The sequence below is a fragment of the Mustela putorius genome, unplaced genomic scaffold (genome assembly GCF_011764305.1).
Source record: "Mustela putorius furo isolate JIRA1106 unplaced genomic scaffold, ASM1176430v1.1 tig00000095_pilon_pilon_pilon, whole genome shotgun sequence".
In the NCBI taxonomy this organism is placed as follows: Eukaryota; Metazoa; Chordata; class Mammalia; order Carnivora; family Mustelidae; genus Mustela; species Mustela putorius.
The window spans coordinates 21,588,194-21,604,683 of record NW_025421280.1 but is presented as its reverse complement, the minus strand read 5'-3'; the positions used below and the strand labels follow the sequence as shown (position 1 = coordinate 21,604,683).

The 16,490-nt window shown below is 59.0% G+C and overlaps 3 protein-coding genes across 6 annotated transcripts; all 3 read right to left on the bottom strand.

Annotated features, from left to right (window-relative positions):
- Positions 1–122: 122 nt before the first annotated feature.
- On the bottom strand, positions 123–3,123 carry HYAL1 (hyaluronidase 1). 2 transcript variants are annotated; one of them, XM_004760573.3, is made up of 4 exons: positions 2,527–3,123; positions 1,138–2,061; positions 688–777; positions 123–515 (listed from the first exon to the last, which is right to left on the bottom strand). In XM_004760573.3, the coding sequence occupies exons 2-4, from the start codon at positions 2,035–2,037 to the stop codon at positions 201–203; spliced, it is 1,305 nt and encodes a 434-aa protein (XP_004760630.1). In that variant the 5' UTR covers positions 2,038–2,061; positions 2,527–3,123; the 3' UTR covers positions 123–200. The 2 variants fall into 2 exon arrangements, with proteins under 2 accessions (XP_004760630.1, XP_004760629.1); XM_004760572.3 differs by having other exon boundaries at positions 2,553–3,122.
- Positions 3,124–6,377: 3,254 nt separating this feature from the next.
- On the bottom strand, positions 6,378–11,384 carry HYAL2 (hyaluronidase 2). Of its 3 annotated transcripts, none has more exons than XM_004760569.3 (4): positions 11,243–11,384; positions 8,152–9,119; positions 7,548–7,637; positions 6,378–7,106 (listed from the first exon to the last, which is right to left on the bottom strand). In XM_004760569.3, exons 2-4 carry the CDS (start codon positions 9,067–9,069, stop codon positions 6,696–6,698), a joined length of 1,419 nt encoding a protein of 472 aa, XP_004760626.1. In that variant the 5' UTR covers positions 9,070–9,119; positions 11,243–11,384; the 3' UTR covers positions 6,378–6,695. The 3 variants fall into 3 exon arrangements, with proteins under 3 accessions (XP_004760626.1, XP_004760628.1, XP_004760627.1); XM_004760571.3 differs by lacking the exon at positions 11,243–11,384 and adding an exon at positions 9,971–10,371; XM_004760570.3 differs by lacking the exon at positions 11,243–11,384 and adding an exon at positions 9,495–9,764.
- Positions 11,385–13,425: 2,041 nt separating this feature from the next.
- TUSC2 (tumor suppressor 2, mitochondrial calcium regulator) lies at positions 13,426–16,368 on the bottom strand. Its single transcript, XM_004760568.3, has 3 exons — positions 16,071–16,368; positions 14,852–14,972; positions 13,426–14,719 (listed from the first exon to the last, which is right to left on the bottom strand). Exons 1-3 carry the CDS (start codon positions 16,214–16,216, stop codon positions 14,654–14,656), a joined length of 333 nt encoding a protein of 110 aa, XP_004760625.1. The 5' UTR covers positions 16,217–16,368; the 3' UTR covers positions 13,426–14,653.
- Between the last annotated feature and the right edge of the window lie 122 nt (positions 16,369–16,490).

The window sequence follows — 16,490 nt, the reverse complement described above, 5'->3', positions numbered from 1 at the left end:
CCAACTACCCCCTTTCCTCTCTAAAACAGCATTCCTCCTCTTTGTTCTCCAGACTTGCCCATGGTTTTGTAACAGGTCGCATGTCCCAAATGGCACTACTTTCCTGTTCCCAAATAAACCCATTTTTGCTGGTAAAATAACTACTTTATTTTTAAGGTAAACAGGAGCTCCATGTGTGTATCCTGGTGTATGACCAGTCACTACGTGCCCTGCTGCTCACACCGTGCTCCCTTCCAGCCACGGTAGCAGCGACATTGGAACTCCACAGCCATCCGCATCTGATCCTCAAGTGAGAGGGCACCTTGTAAGGTCAGGGGCCGGCCACCACGAGCAAGCTGGATGGAGAAACTGGTGGGGTTGAGGATGAGGAGGGCCTCAGGGTGGCTGGGGCGCCGGGCACAGCGGCCATGGCCTGAGCACAAGGTTTGACTGCACAGAAGAGCCCCACTGGTCACGTTGAGGATGAAGGGCCCCAGTGTGATGTCCATGTACTCCTTGATGGCCTGGCAGGATTCCTGAGTGGGAGGAGGAGCATCAGGGACACACAACAATAGTGCATGGCCTCCAGCCTGCTGTCCCAGCCAGGACTGCAGGGATAGAAAAGGCAGGCCAGGGTCTTCCCAATCAGCCTGGCAGCTCCACCCCTGCCCCCACCCTAACCCCCCATCCTGGGCTCATTGAGCTTACCTTGGTTTTTGTGTTCTCCCAGCTCACCCAGAGCACCACTCCTGCTGCTCCCTGGGCTGCACTTTCCCCCAGGCTGTGCTCCAGCTCATCCTGGGGAAAGGGACAGCACAGCTCTGAGAAAAAAGCACAGCTTTTCTCCTCCCTACCCCCCACAGCAGATTGCTGTAACACCACTGGATGGGACAAATAACTCATAACCCCCACCGGGGGCCACCCTAGTCTCCCATGGCAAGAGGCAAGCCTGTCACTGTAGCCTGTGAGTGCCATGCAGCAGGCACTCCATCTTCGTGATGAAGGCCAAAACATTGCTGAGCACAGAGCTTGGCACCCAGTAGGAACTCAAGGAATGGAATAATGGACAAAAGTGCCCCAAGGCTGTGTGGCCTCCCTTACTGGATCTAATGCCTGACAAAGTAGGCTACAAGGTGGGTGGGGTCATAGGAGACTCACCAGGGGCAGAAAGCGGTTCGTCCCGTCATAGAAGATCTGAGCATAGGGCAGCACCGGCAGACTGGGGTCCCCAACACCCATAGCCATACGGAATGCCTCCCCTACGCGATGCCGCACGTACATCTGTCCCTTCCCTGTGCCCTCCAGCTCTGCAGGCAGGTAGATGCTGGGATAGAGGGCACGGCTCTGGCCCCAAAGCCACCCCAGCTGGTCATTCTGGGCACTGACCCCCGGTGGGCACTGGCCAGTATAGTTGGGGCTTCGAAAGTCATAGTTATAGCAGTCCGGGAAGCCATAGAAACCCCAGAGGCCACGAGGCCTCAGTGCTTGCCCTAGCCTGAGTGTGCCCGCCATCCAGGCCTGCGCAGCCTCCTGGAACTGGTTCCGCGCTGCTGCCTCCACCTCAGGAGCTGGCCAGTCGGGGTGCTGCTCCCAGACCAGTGCCCGGGAGCGCTGCCGGTAAATGTCCTTGGTGTCCCAGTTGAAGGCCCAGCGTGGGCGCCACGCCTCCCAGTCGATGACCGCCAGCCCTGAGAAGTCGGACGCAGGGATGGCAGCCAGGATGTCCTTGAAGGAGCGGGCCAGGTGGGTCTCAAGGCTGGCATTCTGGGGCAGGCCACCAAACACAGGCTCCCCGGAAGATGTGTAGTAGGGGTAGGTGCCCAGCTGGTAGCTGTAGAAAATGGTCATGTCAGGGCCGCGGAAGGTCTGCCCCGGGTTGGCCACCACATCGAAGACACTGACATCCACGTCCACGCCGTACTTCTCCAGGCACCACTGCGTGTTTGCATTCCAGATGGTGGTGAAGGGCTGGTTGGGTACCATGGGGCTCCTGGAGCCTTTAGCCATGCTGAGCAAGCTCAGGAAGAGGGCGTAGGTGGGAAGCAGGTGGATTGCCATGGCAGAGGATGGGTCTAGGGAAACCTGGCCAGGGGAGGCAAAGCTGAGAGCAGGTTCTGAACACTCTTACCCCTGCTTAGAGAAGGCTGGCCAAGCCCCTTGCTTATTAATCCATCCCTGCTCCACTTTGGGTAAACATTGACCTTGGCTCAGGGCTCAGGGAGGTCAGAGGGCGAAGGAAAGGCGTGCAGGGGGAGCGCTGCCACTGGAGGGCACATAGAGTTGCCTCGAGGGTGGGACCTCTGCCTTCTTGCCTCCCATAGGCTTTGCCTTGGCCTACGCTAACCAATCCCCTTCCCCAAGAGCCACAGAAGCCACCACTTCTGTTTTGAGAAGTGCGGCTGAGAGCCAGGCCCTCGGCCCCCAGGCTGACCTGACTGATGGGGGGGATCCTTTCCTGTCTCTTCCCCTAGGAATCCTGGCCAGCCATTGGAAGAAGAGATGCTCAGCAACCAAGGACAGGTCAGCCCAACCCTCTTGTATACCCACCAGTCTGCCCACTTGTCCCTGCTGACCTCAGGGCTGAAGGGCCTCATCCTCCAGATTTCCTGACCCCAGCGGGAGGGCCTAGGCAGGGCTCAGCAAGATTCTGTTCCTCAACTCTGGCCCCAGCTGCACCAGACTCAGAGGAAGCTGCTGCTGGAAACTCTGAGCTTTTGTAGGTGGTGGGGGTGGGGGTCACGCCACCCAGTCTGGGGGAGGGCTGAGGGGCAGGCTGTGGGTTGGAAGGCTGAGCCCCGCAGAGGACTGCCTTGGCACCCCTAACAGAGTGCCTTGGTGGGAGGTGGGGCTGGACTGGAAGCAGCCCCGCCCACAAGGTCAACACCAGGCCGGCTTTGTGGCTTTCTTTGAATCCGGGTGGGGGTGGAAGCTTGGGTGGCAGACCCCACTGGGCAGGTCTGTGTGTGGTAGCAGAGTCTGGGTATCTTGGTACCGTATCCTGAGGGAGCACACTTTCCTGCATGGCTGCCTTATATCATCTGTGGGCCTTGGGCACTTTTACCTTTGTGGGCCCCTTCCTCAAAACATTAAAAAATGAGGGGCACCTGGGTGGCTCAGTGGGTTGGGGCCTCTGCCTTCAGCTCAGGTCACGATCCCGGGGTCCTGGGATGGAGCCCAGCACCAGGCTCTCTGCTCAGCCTGCTTCCCTTCCTCTCTCTCTGCCTGCCTCTCTGCCTACCTGTGATCTGTCAAATAAATAAAATCTTAAAAAAAAAACATTAAAAAATGCATTTTAAACTGTGCTGGTGCAAGGACAGGTACCATCCAGACTGAAGTTATTATTCTATGTTCCATTATGAGTAAATATTTTCCTCTGCTTGAAAAAGTGAAGACATTTCTTGGGCCCCTGGAAGTATGGCAACCCCAGGCCCTACACCCACTTGCCCTAGGTGGGGGGTGACTAACTCCCCTCTGCTTTAGGGACAAGTCTAAAAGGCACTGTCTATGACGTTGGGGCCAATCAGCGAATGTGTCTTTGTGAAGCCCTGGTCAGCTACGGCCCAGGCCTCTGCGCAAGGCCCAGTAGTGTGTGCGTGTGCAAGTGCGGACCCAGTACCTGAACTGGGTGTGAGAGTCCGTAGTCTCGTGACTGAGACCCCGTGTTTGGGTGAGCCTGGGTGTGTCAGTGACCACATGCTTGTTCATTCCTTTGTGATTTCACTTGTTTGCTGATTCAGAAACTGATTACTGAGACTTGCTAGGTGCACAGGCCCAGGCCCAGGCCCAGGCACGCCTGCCAGGGTGTGGTGAGGAAAAGCTCATGGACCTGGTCTGGGCGAGAGTGCTGCCTGAGTCTAGGGCCCAGTTTGAGCCTGAGCTAGGGATACCCCTCCCCCGCAGCACAGTGGCCAGTGAGTCAGTGATAGCCGGCTACCTTCTGCACTCCATCCCCCAGGCTAGGATGGAGAAGTTGACAGCACCAGAGGAGGACCCCAGCACAGGATCTCACCACAGAGGTGGTGGCTGCTGTTTTATTCAGGAATCAGGGCCACAGAGTGATGACCATTAGGGGCAGGGAGCCTGGCGCAACTCTTGAGAGGTGGGGGAGAGCATCAAGGCAGCCCCGACTCCCTCTCCCTGAGGGTTCACAGTACCTTCGGGTGCCCCCAGAAACCTAGTGCCGCGATTGGCACAACTCAGCCAACTGTCAGGCCAGCAACCTCCAGCAGCCTCGGTTGAAGGGAGATACTCCAATGGTGGAACGGCAGGAAGATGCTCCCCAGATGCTCCCCCTAGAGCCCTGCAGACAGAACTACCCCTGCTGTGCTCCGCTGGCCGGACTGGCCCAAGTGCCGTGTGTGTCTGGGGTCTGTCCAGCTTTGTGGTCCAGCCCTGCCTGCTCTCTGGTGACGTGCACACCCCAGGTCTGAGCCGTCTTACTCTGCTTTACCCTGACCCACCCACAGCTGTGGCTGTCCCCGAGTTGCACCTTCCACAAGGCTGTTGTCCAGGTCCTCCTGGAAAGGGATGTGAGGTGATCACAGGTTTGCCTGGAGGGGTCCCAGCCAGATAGGTACAGGTCACAGGTGTTTGGGGGAGGTAACAGGCATGTAAAGTCATACATGTAGGGGAAACCACAGCTTTGCTGGCTATGCAGTCCTGGCTAGGTGGGGAAGGCCACGGATGCTGGGTGTTACAGATGTGGGTAGGGTAGCTCACTGGTGTGTTTGAGGGTCACAGCTGGGTAGGGGAAGTCAAGAGGTGTGAGGGCAACGAGGGCAGGAAGCCACAGCTTCTTCCTTGCCCTCTCTTGGCTGGCTCCATCATCTCATGACCTTATAGACCAACACCTGCATCTTCTGTCCAGCAGACTTCTCCCCACCGTGGCCATGAGGGCTGGGCATCCTTCCGCCTCAGCCTTCTCCCCCCACCGCATGAACTGATGTTGCCTTCCCCATGCTACTGCTTGGCCCCCTTCCCTCCATTCTCTGCTGTCGCTCGGCTGTTGTCAGCCAGAGGGAGGAGGATCACTTTACAACCTGAGCTGGCATCAGCGTGGTGGGGCTTGCTGCTCCGGGCTCTGCTCTGCTGACTGCCTCTGACTTGGCCTCTGTATCTGGTGTGCGTCAGGAGGACAGGCCAGCCCAGCCCAGGTACATGTGTATGCTGTTTGCTGGTGTTGCTCACGGATGCAGGCCAGCCCAGCCCAGGTACATGTGTATGCTGTTTGCTGAACAGGTGAGGCGGTCACCGCCGTCAGGCAAAGTCAGGCGTGGTGGCGCTCGAAGGCGGCCCTTCCTGCCCTTCCTGCCTTTCCTGCAGTTAACACCCTGGCCATGCCGCAGCCCAGGACTGAGGCTGAGCCCGAGCCAGGCTGTGTTCAGTCTCAGCTGTGTTCCGACTTCCTCCAGCCTTTGCCTGCATTTTATCTCAAGCTTCCCCTTCCCCTTTTAAAACTCACTGTAGAAGGCACTTCCACAAGGATACCTCCCTTGAGTCTTTGTGGCTGGGCTGCCCCCCTTCACCACCTGGCTGTTTCTTGAGTCTGTCTTCCCACAGCCAGTGTTTGCTGAGGGCAGGGCCCGTATCATCACTGACATGGACATGGGGACCCCAAGTGAGGGTCTGATGGCTGAGGACAGGGGCTGAGCCCCTTCAGAATCAGGGGAATGAAGCAGGCTGGAGCTGGTCTGATGACTCCAGATGCTACTTTTCTCCCCTGGGAAAGCAAGGGACAAGCCACATTCTCCCAGTGCCAGGAAGGAGCTGACCTTTAAGAAGGTCTCTGCTCCCAGACTCAAGATGTCTCCTTCTTGCCCCAACATAAATCTTTGGAGTGGGTCAGGGACAGGACTTCAGGATTCAGGTCCCAAACCCCAGTGGAGACCTGTGACCTAGCTGGGGAGAGGTATGTGGGGCTGGAGTCCACTGCCCTTGGGAGCAGGGAGTGGAAGATACGCCCTTGCCTATGGGAATAGCAAGGAGGGGTAGTCTGGCTGCCTGCCCAGCTAGGGAAGATCAAATATCCACTTCCCCATTCTCCCTGGGTGGGCAAGGCGAGGTGAGTGGCACTGGGCCAGGGGGGACCCAGAAGCAAGGAGCAGAAACACAATGAGCCTGGTCCCTCACAGAAGGCTGGGCCCAACCACTTTCCAATCAATATGGAGAAAGCAAGACCCTGGGTGTTGGGATGGAATGTGAATCCCTCTGTTCCCGGTCCTCAGCAGGCAGCTGCAGAATGGGCAGCTCTGGGCCTCCAGGTTCCACGGAGTGCATTTGACAGACTTCAGGAAGTCCCCAGCACAGGGTCTCATAGAGACAGAGCTGCGCTCAAACCTGAGAGACACTGGGATCTCTGTCACATGTCCTGCCTAGGTGCACACAGTCTAAGCACAGAAGCAGTTGTTTTGTATTTAATTTACAAAAGAGACCCCAAAATAATAATAATAAACTATCCAAGGGCAGGAGAGTAGGGTCAGGTCCTCTCTGGCCCAGCTGAGCCCCCTTCCTCTCTGGCAGGGAGAGAAGGGGCCTCTCAGGGAATTGCCCCAACCCCTTAGAACAGGGGGGTGAGAGCTGGTATGGATGCCCTACCAGGCATCCCCAGGGATCTGCCCCCTTGGGGCTCCAGTCTGTCCACCTCTTGCAGGCTCCTACGTGCCCAGCAGAGCCCTTGTGGCAGAGGCCAGCTTGCCCGGCAGCCAGGTGAGAGATCCCTATAAAGTCCAGGTCAGGGCCAGGGTTGCCATAGCCAGCGAGCCGGTGAGGTGGGACCCAGCCCCGGCCCCATGGGCACCCCCAGTTGCCCGTGTACGGTCCCACTGGCATTGCTCGCCACCCCAGCCTAAGTAGCACTGGCAGCGAAAGTGCGTCTGCAGGTAGTTGAGATCAGCCCAGCTGAGCTCCCCCTCCGGCCGCAGCTGGGGCTCACCCGGGACATGGCTTGGCACCAGGCGGAAGCTGCTGGCACTGAGGTGCAGGAAGGTACTGGTGCTGGGGTCACGGCGTACACAGCGCCCATGGCCGTGGCACTGGGCCCAGCTGCAATACTGGGCAGCCCAGGACACGTTGACTACGTAGGGGACCAGCAGCCGTGTCAGGTAATCCTTGAGGTACTGGCAGGTCTCCTGGGGACAGAGGCCAGGGATCAGGTCAGTGGCCTTAACCCACAGGCCCGGATAGAAACTCTGTGTTCACCCTGCAGTGCCTGTACATTCTTGTAACAGCATGCACATGTGTTCACATACATGCGTGCTCCAGCCCTGACCGCCCGTTTCCACTGAGAAAGGAGGTGGCTCCAGAGGTGAGCCCAGGGGATGGGGGTAGGGTAAGGGGGAAGGGTGGACCTCTGAGGCTGTTCAGGACAGCATGATCCCTTTCCTGGGAATGGGGGAGGGACTCTTTCTTTGTTGGGACCAGAGGCGCCTTGGGAGGGAGACAGACAAAGGGCCCCATCTAGGTTGGTTTGCCCACCTTGAGGTAGGCAGCCGAAAGCTGCAACTCTCTGCCTGTCCCCCACTCCCGCAGACTCCGCTCTAGTAGGCTGGGGTGGGGGGGGTCTTACTCACCGTGCTGGTGGTGTAGCCTGCATCCCCCCAGAGGATGACCCCGGCCGCGCCCAGGGCTGCACTCTCACCAATGGTGGAGATGAGATCCATCTGTGTGGGAGGAGGATGGTCACTGGGGAAGACTGAGACCACAGGATGAGGACCAGACAGGCTGGACAGGCCCCCACCCTGTTCTGACTTTCTGGTCCCCTCAGCCCCATACCCCTTCCCACCCTCAGGCAGAGGCTGTTTCCCTTTCTCACTAGATGTGCAAGCCATTTGCATTCCTACTCAGGCTTCCATTTCCCAAACCAATGGCCTACTCAAATCTAGGATGTACCTATCAAGATGAACTCCAAAGTCAGGGAGCCTAGTCCCAAGTCCCTGCTCTGCCTTGGATGTGCTGGGAAGCTTTAGGCAAATTTCTCAGCATCTCGACCTGAATGTTCTCATCTGCAAAATGGACCTAATGATGCCACCCTTTCACAAGGTCACAGAGAGAATGACGGGAGGGGATGGAGAGCAGCCAGTCAGCTGGAGGGCAGGAGGCCCCCTGCCTACCCCACTCCCACCCCCACAGTTGTTGGGGGTGGCGGGGGAAGGCAGGGCCGCCGAAGGCACATACCTCGCTCAGCCCCGTGAGCCTGCGGCTATAGGTGGGTCGCGTGAACACGTAGACCGGGAGCGCGTGGTTGGCATGGTGGGTGTGAGCCACGCGGAGGGCCTCCTGAACCCGGAAGCTGACGAAGTTGCGGCCGTGGGTGGAGGACGCGAGGGCCTCATCCAGGTAGACGGAGGGGAAGAGGGCTGTGCTCTCCGCCCACAGCCAGGCCAGCTGGTCGTTTCGGGAGACCTCGACATCAGGGCAGCGGCCCGTATAGGTTTCCCAGTTCTGCACGTAGTCGTGGTTGTAACAGTCGGGGAAGAGGTAGAAGCCCCAGAGGTGCCGTGGTCTCACGGCCTTGACAAAGCGCAGCGTCTCCAGCATGAACTGCCGGGCGGCAAACTCAAACTCGTACTGCGCCTGCTTGACCATGCGCTCTGCCGGCCAGTCAGGGTGGCGCTTAGCCACCAACTCGCGTGACGACTGGCGGTATATGTCCTTGTCCTGCCAGTTGCGCACCCACACGGGCCGCCAGTCCTCCCAGTCGATGACCGCCAGGCCCGCGGGCTCCTGGGTACGGATGTAGTGTTCCACATGCTCCTGCAGCATCTTCAGATGCGCCCAGAGGTTGCCATTCTGCGGCACACCCCCGTGCACAGACCGTCCCATGGAACTGAAGCGTGGATACAGGCCCAGCCGATCATGGTAGAAGATGGTGATATTCTGGTTCACGAAACCCTCGTTAGGTGAGGCCTGAACATCAAAGGCCTTCAGGTCCAGGGGCACCTTGAGGCGAGGGCCACAGTCTTGTGTGGGCACATCCCATGCTACCACGAAGGGCCGGCCGGTGAAGATGGGTGGCGCTGTGGGCTTGAGCTGAGTGGCCCATGCCACCAACACCAGGGCCAGTGTGACGGCAGGGCACAGGCCTGCCCACATGCTGGGGGCTGCAGGAAGATGGTGTCACCTGTCTGGCACCAGCTCAGGAACTGGGGGAAAGATGGGAGAGAGCAAGTCAGTCTACAAAATCCTGGAGGTGCCCACCCCAAACCTATTCACACTCCCACAGCCCAGGCTCTGATGGGGCACGGTGCCCAGGCTGTTCAGACCCTGTTAGGTGAGTGCTACAGATCTGAGAGACCACAGGCCAGTGAGGGGAATGCAAGACACCCTGGAAACTCACTGCCAGGAACATAGGGCTCCTTCCTGGAGCAGGTGGCTTATGGCTGGGCAGAGACCTCAGGTAGGTCTGTGACTCAGAACTGGCAGACTGAGCCATGGACTCGCTGCTCAGAAATAGAGATATCTGCATACCACCCAACACAAGATTTCAGAAAGCCCCGAACCAGAGGCCCACTCTGTACCCCGTGAAGAATTCCCGATCCAGAGAAATGATAGCATTTGGATAAGGCAGGGCACAGCTCATGCAGCCACCAGGAAGCTGGAACACAGCCGCGGAACTGGTATCTTGTGTAGCACCCGCCCGGCAGAAGAGCGGGGCTGTCAGGACTTTGTCTCGAGCGCAGACACTCTCGCAAGCTTGGTGGAGGCCCGCACCGGGACAAAGGGGCGGCGGACCTCCCACGGCGGCGCCAGCGAACCGGCCCTTCCCTACGCAGCCGCCGGGAATGCGCGCGCGCGCGCCCGCCCGCCAGGCGGGTCCGGGGAGGAGCTCACTTCGCCTGTCCTTTGTGCGGGACCCCGCCCCCGCCCCGCACGTGGGGCCGGAGCCGGGCCGGGTGGGGGGAGGGTTCTTGGGCCGTCCTGCTGGGCGCATCCCGGGGGGTCCAGAACTCAGCCTGTGTGGGAACGCCGCTAGGTTTATACTGCTCGCCCTCACCTCGCGCGGGGCGCTGCCGGGACCCGCGCCATGACCACCGCCATCCCCGGCCCAGCCCGGCCCACTCTAGCTGCTCGTCGAGGCGCGGCCCGGGCACGGCGCCTCTGCTGCTCCGCCCCCCCAAGCCCCGGCCCGCAGGCTCTTTAAGAATCCAGAGCGGAGGTGGGCCCGGGGCAGGACTTGAGGCCGGGGCAGGAAGGTGTTCCTGACTTTCACGCAGCCAGTGCCGCGTTTCGGCCTCCAAGGTTCTCCGCGGAGGAATGTGGCCATCCAACTGGGGCCGTGAGGCCCCTCCGAATGGGGCTTTCTTCTGGATTCTGAGGCGCGAGCTCTAATCAGCCCAATATATCCTCCCCCGCCAGCTCGCGGCCGGTGGTACAGTCCTCCCGGCTCCGCCGCGCGACCAGCAGCTTAAAGGGACAGCGCTAGGGACTGGAGTCGCGGAGGGAAGAAAGAAGGTGGTGTTCCTCCGCCCGTCCATAAGGTGGTGCTGAGGGACCCGGGGCCTTGGCTGGAGGCAGCAGAGGATCTGGCCCTGTACCCGCGAGTGTGGCTTCCAGCTCTGCGGCCATTAGTTTGGAAAGAGAGACAGTGACCAGTGCCGACCTCGGACCTCCCGGGACTAGAACACCCAGTCCCCTACGTATCAGGGCTCCCTTCCCCCCATTCCATTCTGAAGGGAAGCCCCGCCCCCTGCTAGTCTTGGGGAGGGGGCTAAGCACCAGCCTCTCAGCCCCTGCTGGGCTGGGCGGAGGCTGTGGGTTGTCTTGGCAACACGACCTTTGAGTCGCAGCGTGGCGGGTTCCGCTGGGGTCTGTAAGCCCAGCGGGCCCTGGGGATAGGGCCCCCAGCACGCGACCTGCATTCGGGACAGGCCCATGCCTGGGCTCCCATTCCTTCCTGCCCAGGCTCTCTGGAGGCCTGTAGGAGCCCCCCAGCCTTTATTTCAACCTGAGGAGGCTGCTACCCCCAGAAGTACCCGGCCCAACCGCAGAGAGCCAGCCTGGCTAGAGGGGCTTCCCCCGGCCTCCACCCGGTATCATGAGCCCTTTCGCCCCACAAGCTCCTCCCGCTGGGGAGCAGCCTTGGAGCCGGACCGGGCCAAGATCTCCCTGCGTCTAGATCCTCTGCCCCTTACGGGGCTCAGCTCCCCCAAAGGGCCCGGGTCTGCATCACCAGCCCATCCCGTCTGCGCGCCAGGGAGGGGAGGGAGAAAGAGCTCCTGTGAGCGGATCTAAGGGGGTGCAGAGCAGTCGCCTGCACTGGGCTCACCTGTGTGGGAGCCCGTGGGCCCAGTAGGTCGGCGGCCTCCCTTCTTCCCTGGGTGAGCCTCTCTAGCTAAGCTACTCGCACCAGCTGCTGCCCGCCGGGCAGCCCGCCGGCGACTTGATAAACCCCATCCCCTCCCACCCGCTCCCGCCTCCCACCCCAACCCTTTTTCCTCACTTCCTGCTGCCCCTCTGAGGAAAGGGCCAGAAACAAGCGCGGGGGAAGGGACCGCCTTGACCCTGTTTCCCTCCGACGTGCCCTGCTGGCTGGCTGCCCTCCCCACCCTTCCCCCCCGCCTGCAGTATACCCTGGCTCTGGCAACTGCACCAGGTGACGGGAAGGCTGTAGGACTTGGCTCAGGTGACAGCCTCCGCCATGCCGGCAGCTTCCTAACCCTGAAAGCTCTTCTCCCTAACTTCCCCTTGGGGGTGAGGCTGGTCCTCAAATCCAGTAGCCTGTGAGTGAAGGGGCCCAGTGGTGGGATGCTTGGCTGACGGTCCCCCAAGGCAGGTGGTGAAGAAGGGAACCGGCTCCGGGGGGTTTTGGGGAACTTCCAGGAGCTGGGTCAATTTTTCCCACTGACAGCGGAAGCATCCCAAATGTGAGAGTGGAAAACATGTTGATGTAACATGCTGCGCAGCCTGGGGGTTGGGACAGGGGCTGGGAGGGGTCTATAGGCCCCCAGATTCCTGGGTGAACTTCACCAAGACACTGTAGAGTAGGGAGCTCATAACTTGGCTGGGAAAAAGGCTGTTTCTATGGGAGGGGCGTGCCCATAACAGGACTAGCCCCAGGCAAAGCTGCAGTGGAGTCCCAGCAGGCTGTTCTAGAGGGGTGAGCAAGACTGCACACCCTCAAATCACCCTCAGCCTACCCCATTCACCCTACTGGCCCACCTCCCTGAGGCCAGGGCCCCTCTCCTAACAGAAGGCCATGTTAGAAGACTGGGAAACTGGGTACACACCCTAGAGTACCACCGAGGACCAAGGAGTCCAGGACATGGCAAGGGAGGGTGTGTCCCCATACCATTGTGCTGGCTCCGTAAGGGACACAAGCCTTGGAAACGGCAAGGGTGGGGGCCCCTGGGGAAACAAAGGCCAGACCAGACAGTCCCAGGGCAGGGACACTTCCTCAGGCAGCCAGCAGGAAGGAAGTGAACACAGCCCAGTGGAAGGGAGTGGAAGAACACTGCCCTGACCCCCATTGTTTCCAGCTTTGGGGTCAGCTGGGGCAGGCTGAACCCAGGGAGTTCCCCCAACACTGGGATAGTGGTGATGGGAGATGGGATGCCATCTGGCATGGCAGAGTCCTGGCCCTGGGGCAGTAAGGGGGATAACAGAGGATGACAGGGCCTTATGTCTGGCATCTTATCAGGGAAGTGGGAAGGTGCCCAAAGAAGACCTACAAAGGCTGCACAGGAAGATCCTGCTCCGGATATGACAAATTTAAGCCTCCAAACGACTGGCAGGCCAACTCCCCAAACCCAGAAGCCTGTGTCCCTGAACTCCCTCTTTCCTAACAGGAATTTGGGCTGATGGCCAATAGCCAAACCTAGCAGGGAACCAGCCTTCTAGCAGGGCCTGAGAAGTGTAGGCTGAATGTACACAGGGTCAGCAGGAGGGGAGAACACAGGGTCAGCAAGGAACAAAGAAAGTACTAAGTGGGTGAGTTCTGTCTGATGGAACAGAAGCCCCAAACCCATTCTCCTGGTGGTATCCACAGACAGTCCTGGGAGGAAGCAGGTGGGTTGGGGCTACATAGGCTGGTGGTAGGCCAAGGGCATGGTGGCACCCAGCTGAATGCTGTCCACTTAAGATGGATACTGGAGGTCCATGGGGTTCATGTTGTGACCTCATGTGGGGTCAGCTGGCATTGCTGGGGGCAAGACAGCTGTCCCAGAACTTCCTGAGGTAATGCTGTCACCTCAGGTCAGGCAGATGGGGCCAATCCCTAGTGAAGCACCCCAAAGCCTTCCAATTCCAGGAGTCTCCACCTATTAAACACAATAGACAAGTGAGTGGCCTTCCATTCTGAGGGGCCCTGCCGTGAGGGGTGTGTGAATACACTGCCACCTGCTGGCCACAGCTGGGATGGCCACAAGGGGGGCTCATCTCGATGATAAAGATGGGAGCCATTGGAGTGGCCCAGTCTAGACATGGGATGTCACAGCAGATGCCACTCTTGTATGCAGGGTCTACAAATAATTTTATTGAAACTAAACAAATAACACAACATCCTTCTTAGATTGGGGGCCGCCCTTCCCAAGCCATTTCCCACACTCTTAAAAGCACAGAGCTTGCACAGTAAGGAATTAAAAAAAAAAAAAAGTCATTTTGATGTAGAAATCAGACTCTGCCCCAACATCATGGACTAGACTATTTACAGACTTTCACATTTTAAGTATTCCTTTATGACTGATCTCTCCTTTCTGTCTCTACCCAGGGGCTTCAGTACCTTCCATTGACTGATCCTGGGGGATGGGTATACTGTAGGGAAAGGGGTGGTGGGTTCCTCACAGCTTTTGACACCAACCTTAGGGGTGCTGTCCCTCACCAAAGGGTGGCAGATGGTCTCCTCCCTATGGCAGGGGTGTGTGTAAGTGTCGGGCTGGTACAAAGGCAAGGAGGATTAGACAAAGTAGGTGGGCCGGGGCAACTCCCCATAGGCACAGGCATCATAGCCCTTCCTGTTCCCGTCTTATGCCCTCTCAGCTGGGGTGTGTGTGTGTGGGGGGGGGGACAATAAGTAGTTGCAGTGGGGAGGGATCAGTCCAGCCCTGGGTGGAGGAAGAATCCTCCCACACCAGTCCCATCTCCTATTAACAGCCAGAAAACTGTCCATCCATCTGGGGGTGGGAACAGATGAGAAGGTAGGCAGGAAGAATCAGGCTTGCACTGCCCCCCACCTCTGTCCAACATAGGAGGAATCGAGGTAGCAAACGGCTGAAATGCTCCAACAAGGGGGTAAGGGAAATGAGGGAAAGGAAGTTCCCACTTGTGTACAGTTCCCACAGCCCAGGGGCTGGAAGAAGGCAGACCTTGCTTGTAAAGTGCTGTAGTCCCTAGCAGGGCTGGGCCCTAGGCAAGCTTGGAAGAAAGCAGGCCAGGCAAGGGTGCAGGAACCAGGCATTCCTGACCAGCATATGCCCTGCCATGTACCTTGCAGGGATTGCTGGGGAAGGTGGGCTGGTAACTCTGCCATTAGCCCTCACCAGCCGCCAGCCACCTCTTGTCCACATATAAACCAACACCCAACCAACACTGCAGGACTGCCCCGCTCACGGCTGAAGTTTCCAGGCCAATGCAGTTTATTCAGGGTTGTGGCCCCAGCTTAGGTTCCTTAATGGAAGCCACACCTTGAGCCTGGGGGTTTCTTGGTGGGGTAGGGAGCGCTTATGCCTGCCACTCCCCAGGCTCACACCTCATAGAGGATCACAGGAAAATCCACGTGGATGCGGGGAGGATCCAGCTTCACGATGCCCTGCCATGGAAACAGAGGCTAGTGAGGGCCAGCTCCTCCCCCAAGACATGCACATCCCACCATGACAGCAGACCACATCTGGGGTCTCCACACACTCAACACAGGCTCTATGACCACTGCCCAGACCCTCACCTGAGGAATCAGGTTCTTATGCACCCGCCTCAGCTTGGCCCTCTTCTGCCCATTCTTGGTGACGATTGTCTCCTCGTAGAACTCGTGAGCCAGATCCCCATCCTCATCATAGAACATGGAGCTGTGTGGAGAGAGAGGGAACGGGCTGGGCTGGAGCCCCACACCCAGTCATGGCAAATGACCAGACTACAGGGAAATGCGCCCACCTCCAAATGGGGAGCAACCTTGGTGGGAGGAAGAGAGGATAATATGCCCGAAGAATCCTTTGTTTAGGGCTTGGGGTCTACTAGAAGCAAGTGGGGAGTGGGATGGTAGCCAGTGCTACTCTGTCAGTCTCCCAGAAGAGGGATCAATCAGAGCACGTTGTCATGGCAGCCACAGCCAGTTCTCATCACTGGTTTGCTCAACAAAAGCAGCCATTCCAACATCAGGCCCTTGTCTTCACCCAGGACTTCTAGAGTGGGCAGGATGATGGCTTGGGCACGTGTCTCTCTCCAGAAGATGCTGCTGGCCGTGGGCCAACCAGAGATGTCAGATTCCTGAACTAGAAGGGAGCCTAAAGAGAAAAAGGTTGAATCCTCCCCACCCACCCCAGATGGCTGGTGTGGCCAGACTACCACTGTTGAGTCTCCCTAATATCTACAGCCAAATCTCCAACATCACTTGAGTACCATTTCCATTGGCCCACAAGGAGGAGGCCAGTATGACGCTCCTATCTGGACCCGTGGAAAAAGAGAAGGGAGGTCAGTACTCCAGATGTGAAGAACATACCTGGGTGAAGGTCTTTTTACCAAGGTTCCATCAACTCTGGGGCCCAGTCCTACTTTCGCGGCTACTACCCTCAGAGGTCTAACCCCACGACGGTGGGGAACGAAACCAGTCAAAACAGGGTTATTCTTCCTTCAGAAGAATTGGGGGAGAGGGAGGCTAGGAGCCTTCAACTTTCATGCTGGGAAGAAGGGGATGAAAGAAAGAAATTCTGAAGTCTCAGGGAGGCTCCAGCTCAGCTTTACCGTGCCCGCCCATGGACAAGCCTCAGGCCCACTCTTCCCCTAGAGAGACCTTCCAAGCAGCCAGATCGCTAGGGACTGACTGCTCTGCTTTCCCCACCCCTTGCTCCCACGGGTGCCCGAAACATCCGACTCCTCCTGGAGCTCCCTGTGACGGGGAGCGCCCCGCTGCCCGCCTGTCCTCCCCGGGGCGGAATCCGCGCCCTTACCCGCGGCGCGTGAATACGAAGGGGGGCACGACTCGGCCTCGCGGCCGCACCAAAGCTTGCTCAGCGACCGACGACTCCGGGCCTCCGCCCCCCGCCGCCGAGGCGAAGGGCCACAGGCCCCGAGCTTTGGAGCCGCTGGCGCCCATGTCAGGGCCGCCGGCGCATGGCGAGCCCCTCGGCCGCTTTGCTTTCACAGGGCCGTGAGCGCCGCCATGCCCTGCCCGAGCCTCAGCTCGCAGGTGCCGCCGCCGCCGCCGCCGCCGCCTTCTGTAGGTTCCGCTGTCTCCACGGAAACCTCACTTCCGCTTCCGCACGCTCCGCACGCTGCCTTCTCTGATTGGCTGCTTCTCTCGTCGGTCCGCGGGGCGGGACCAATAGCGGCTCTCGGAAGCTAGGCATCCCAGCAGGAACCGCGAAACG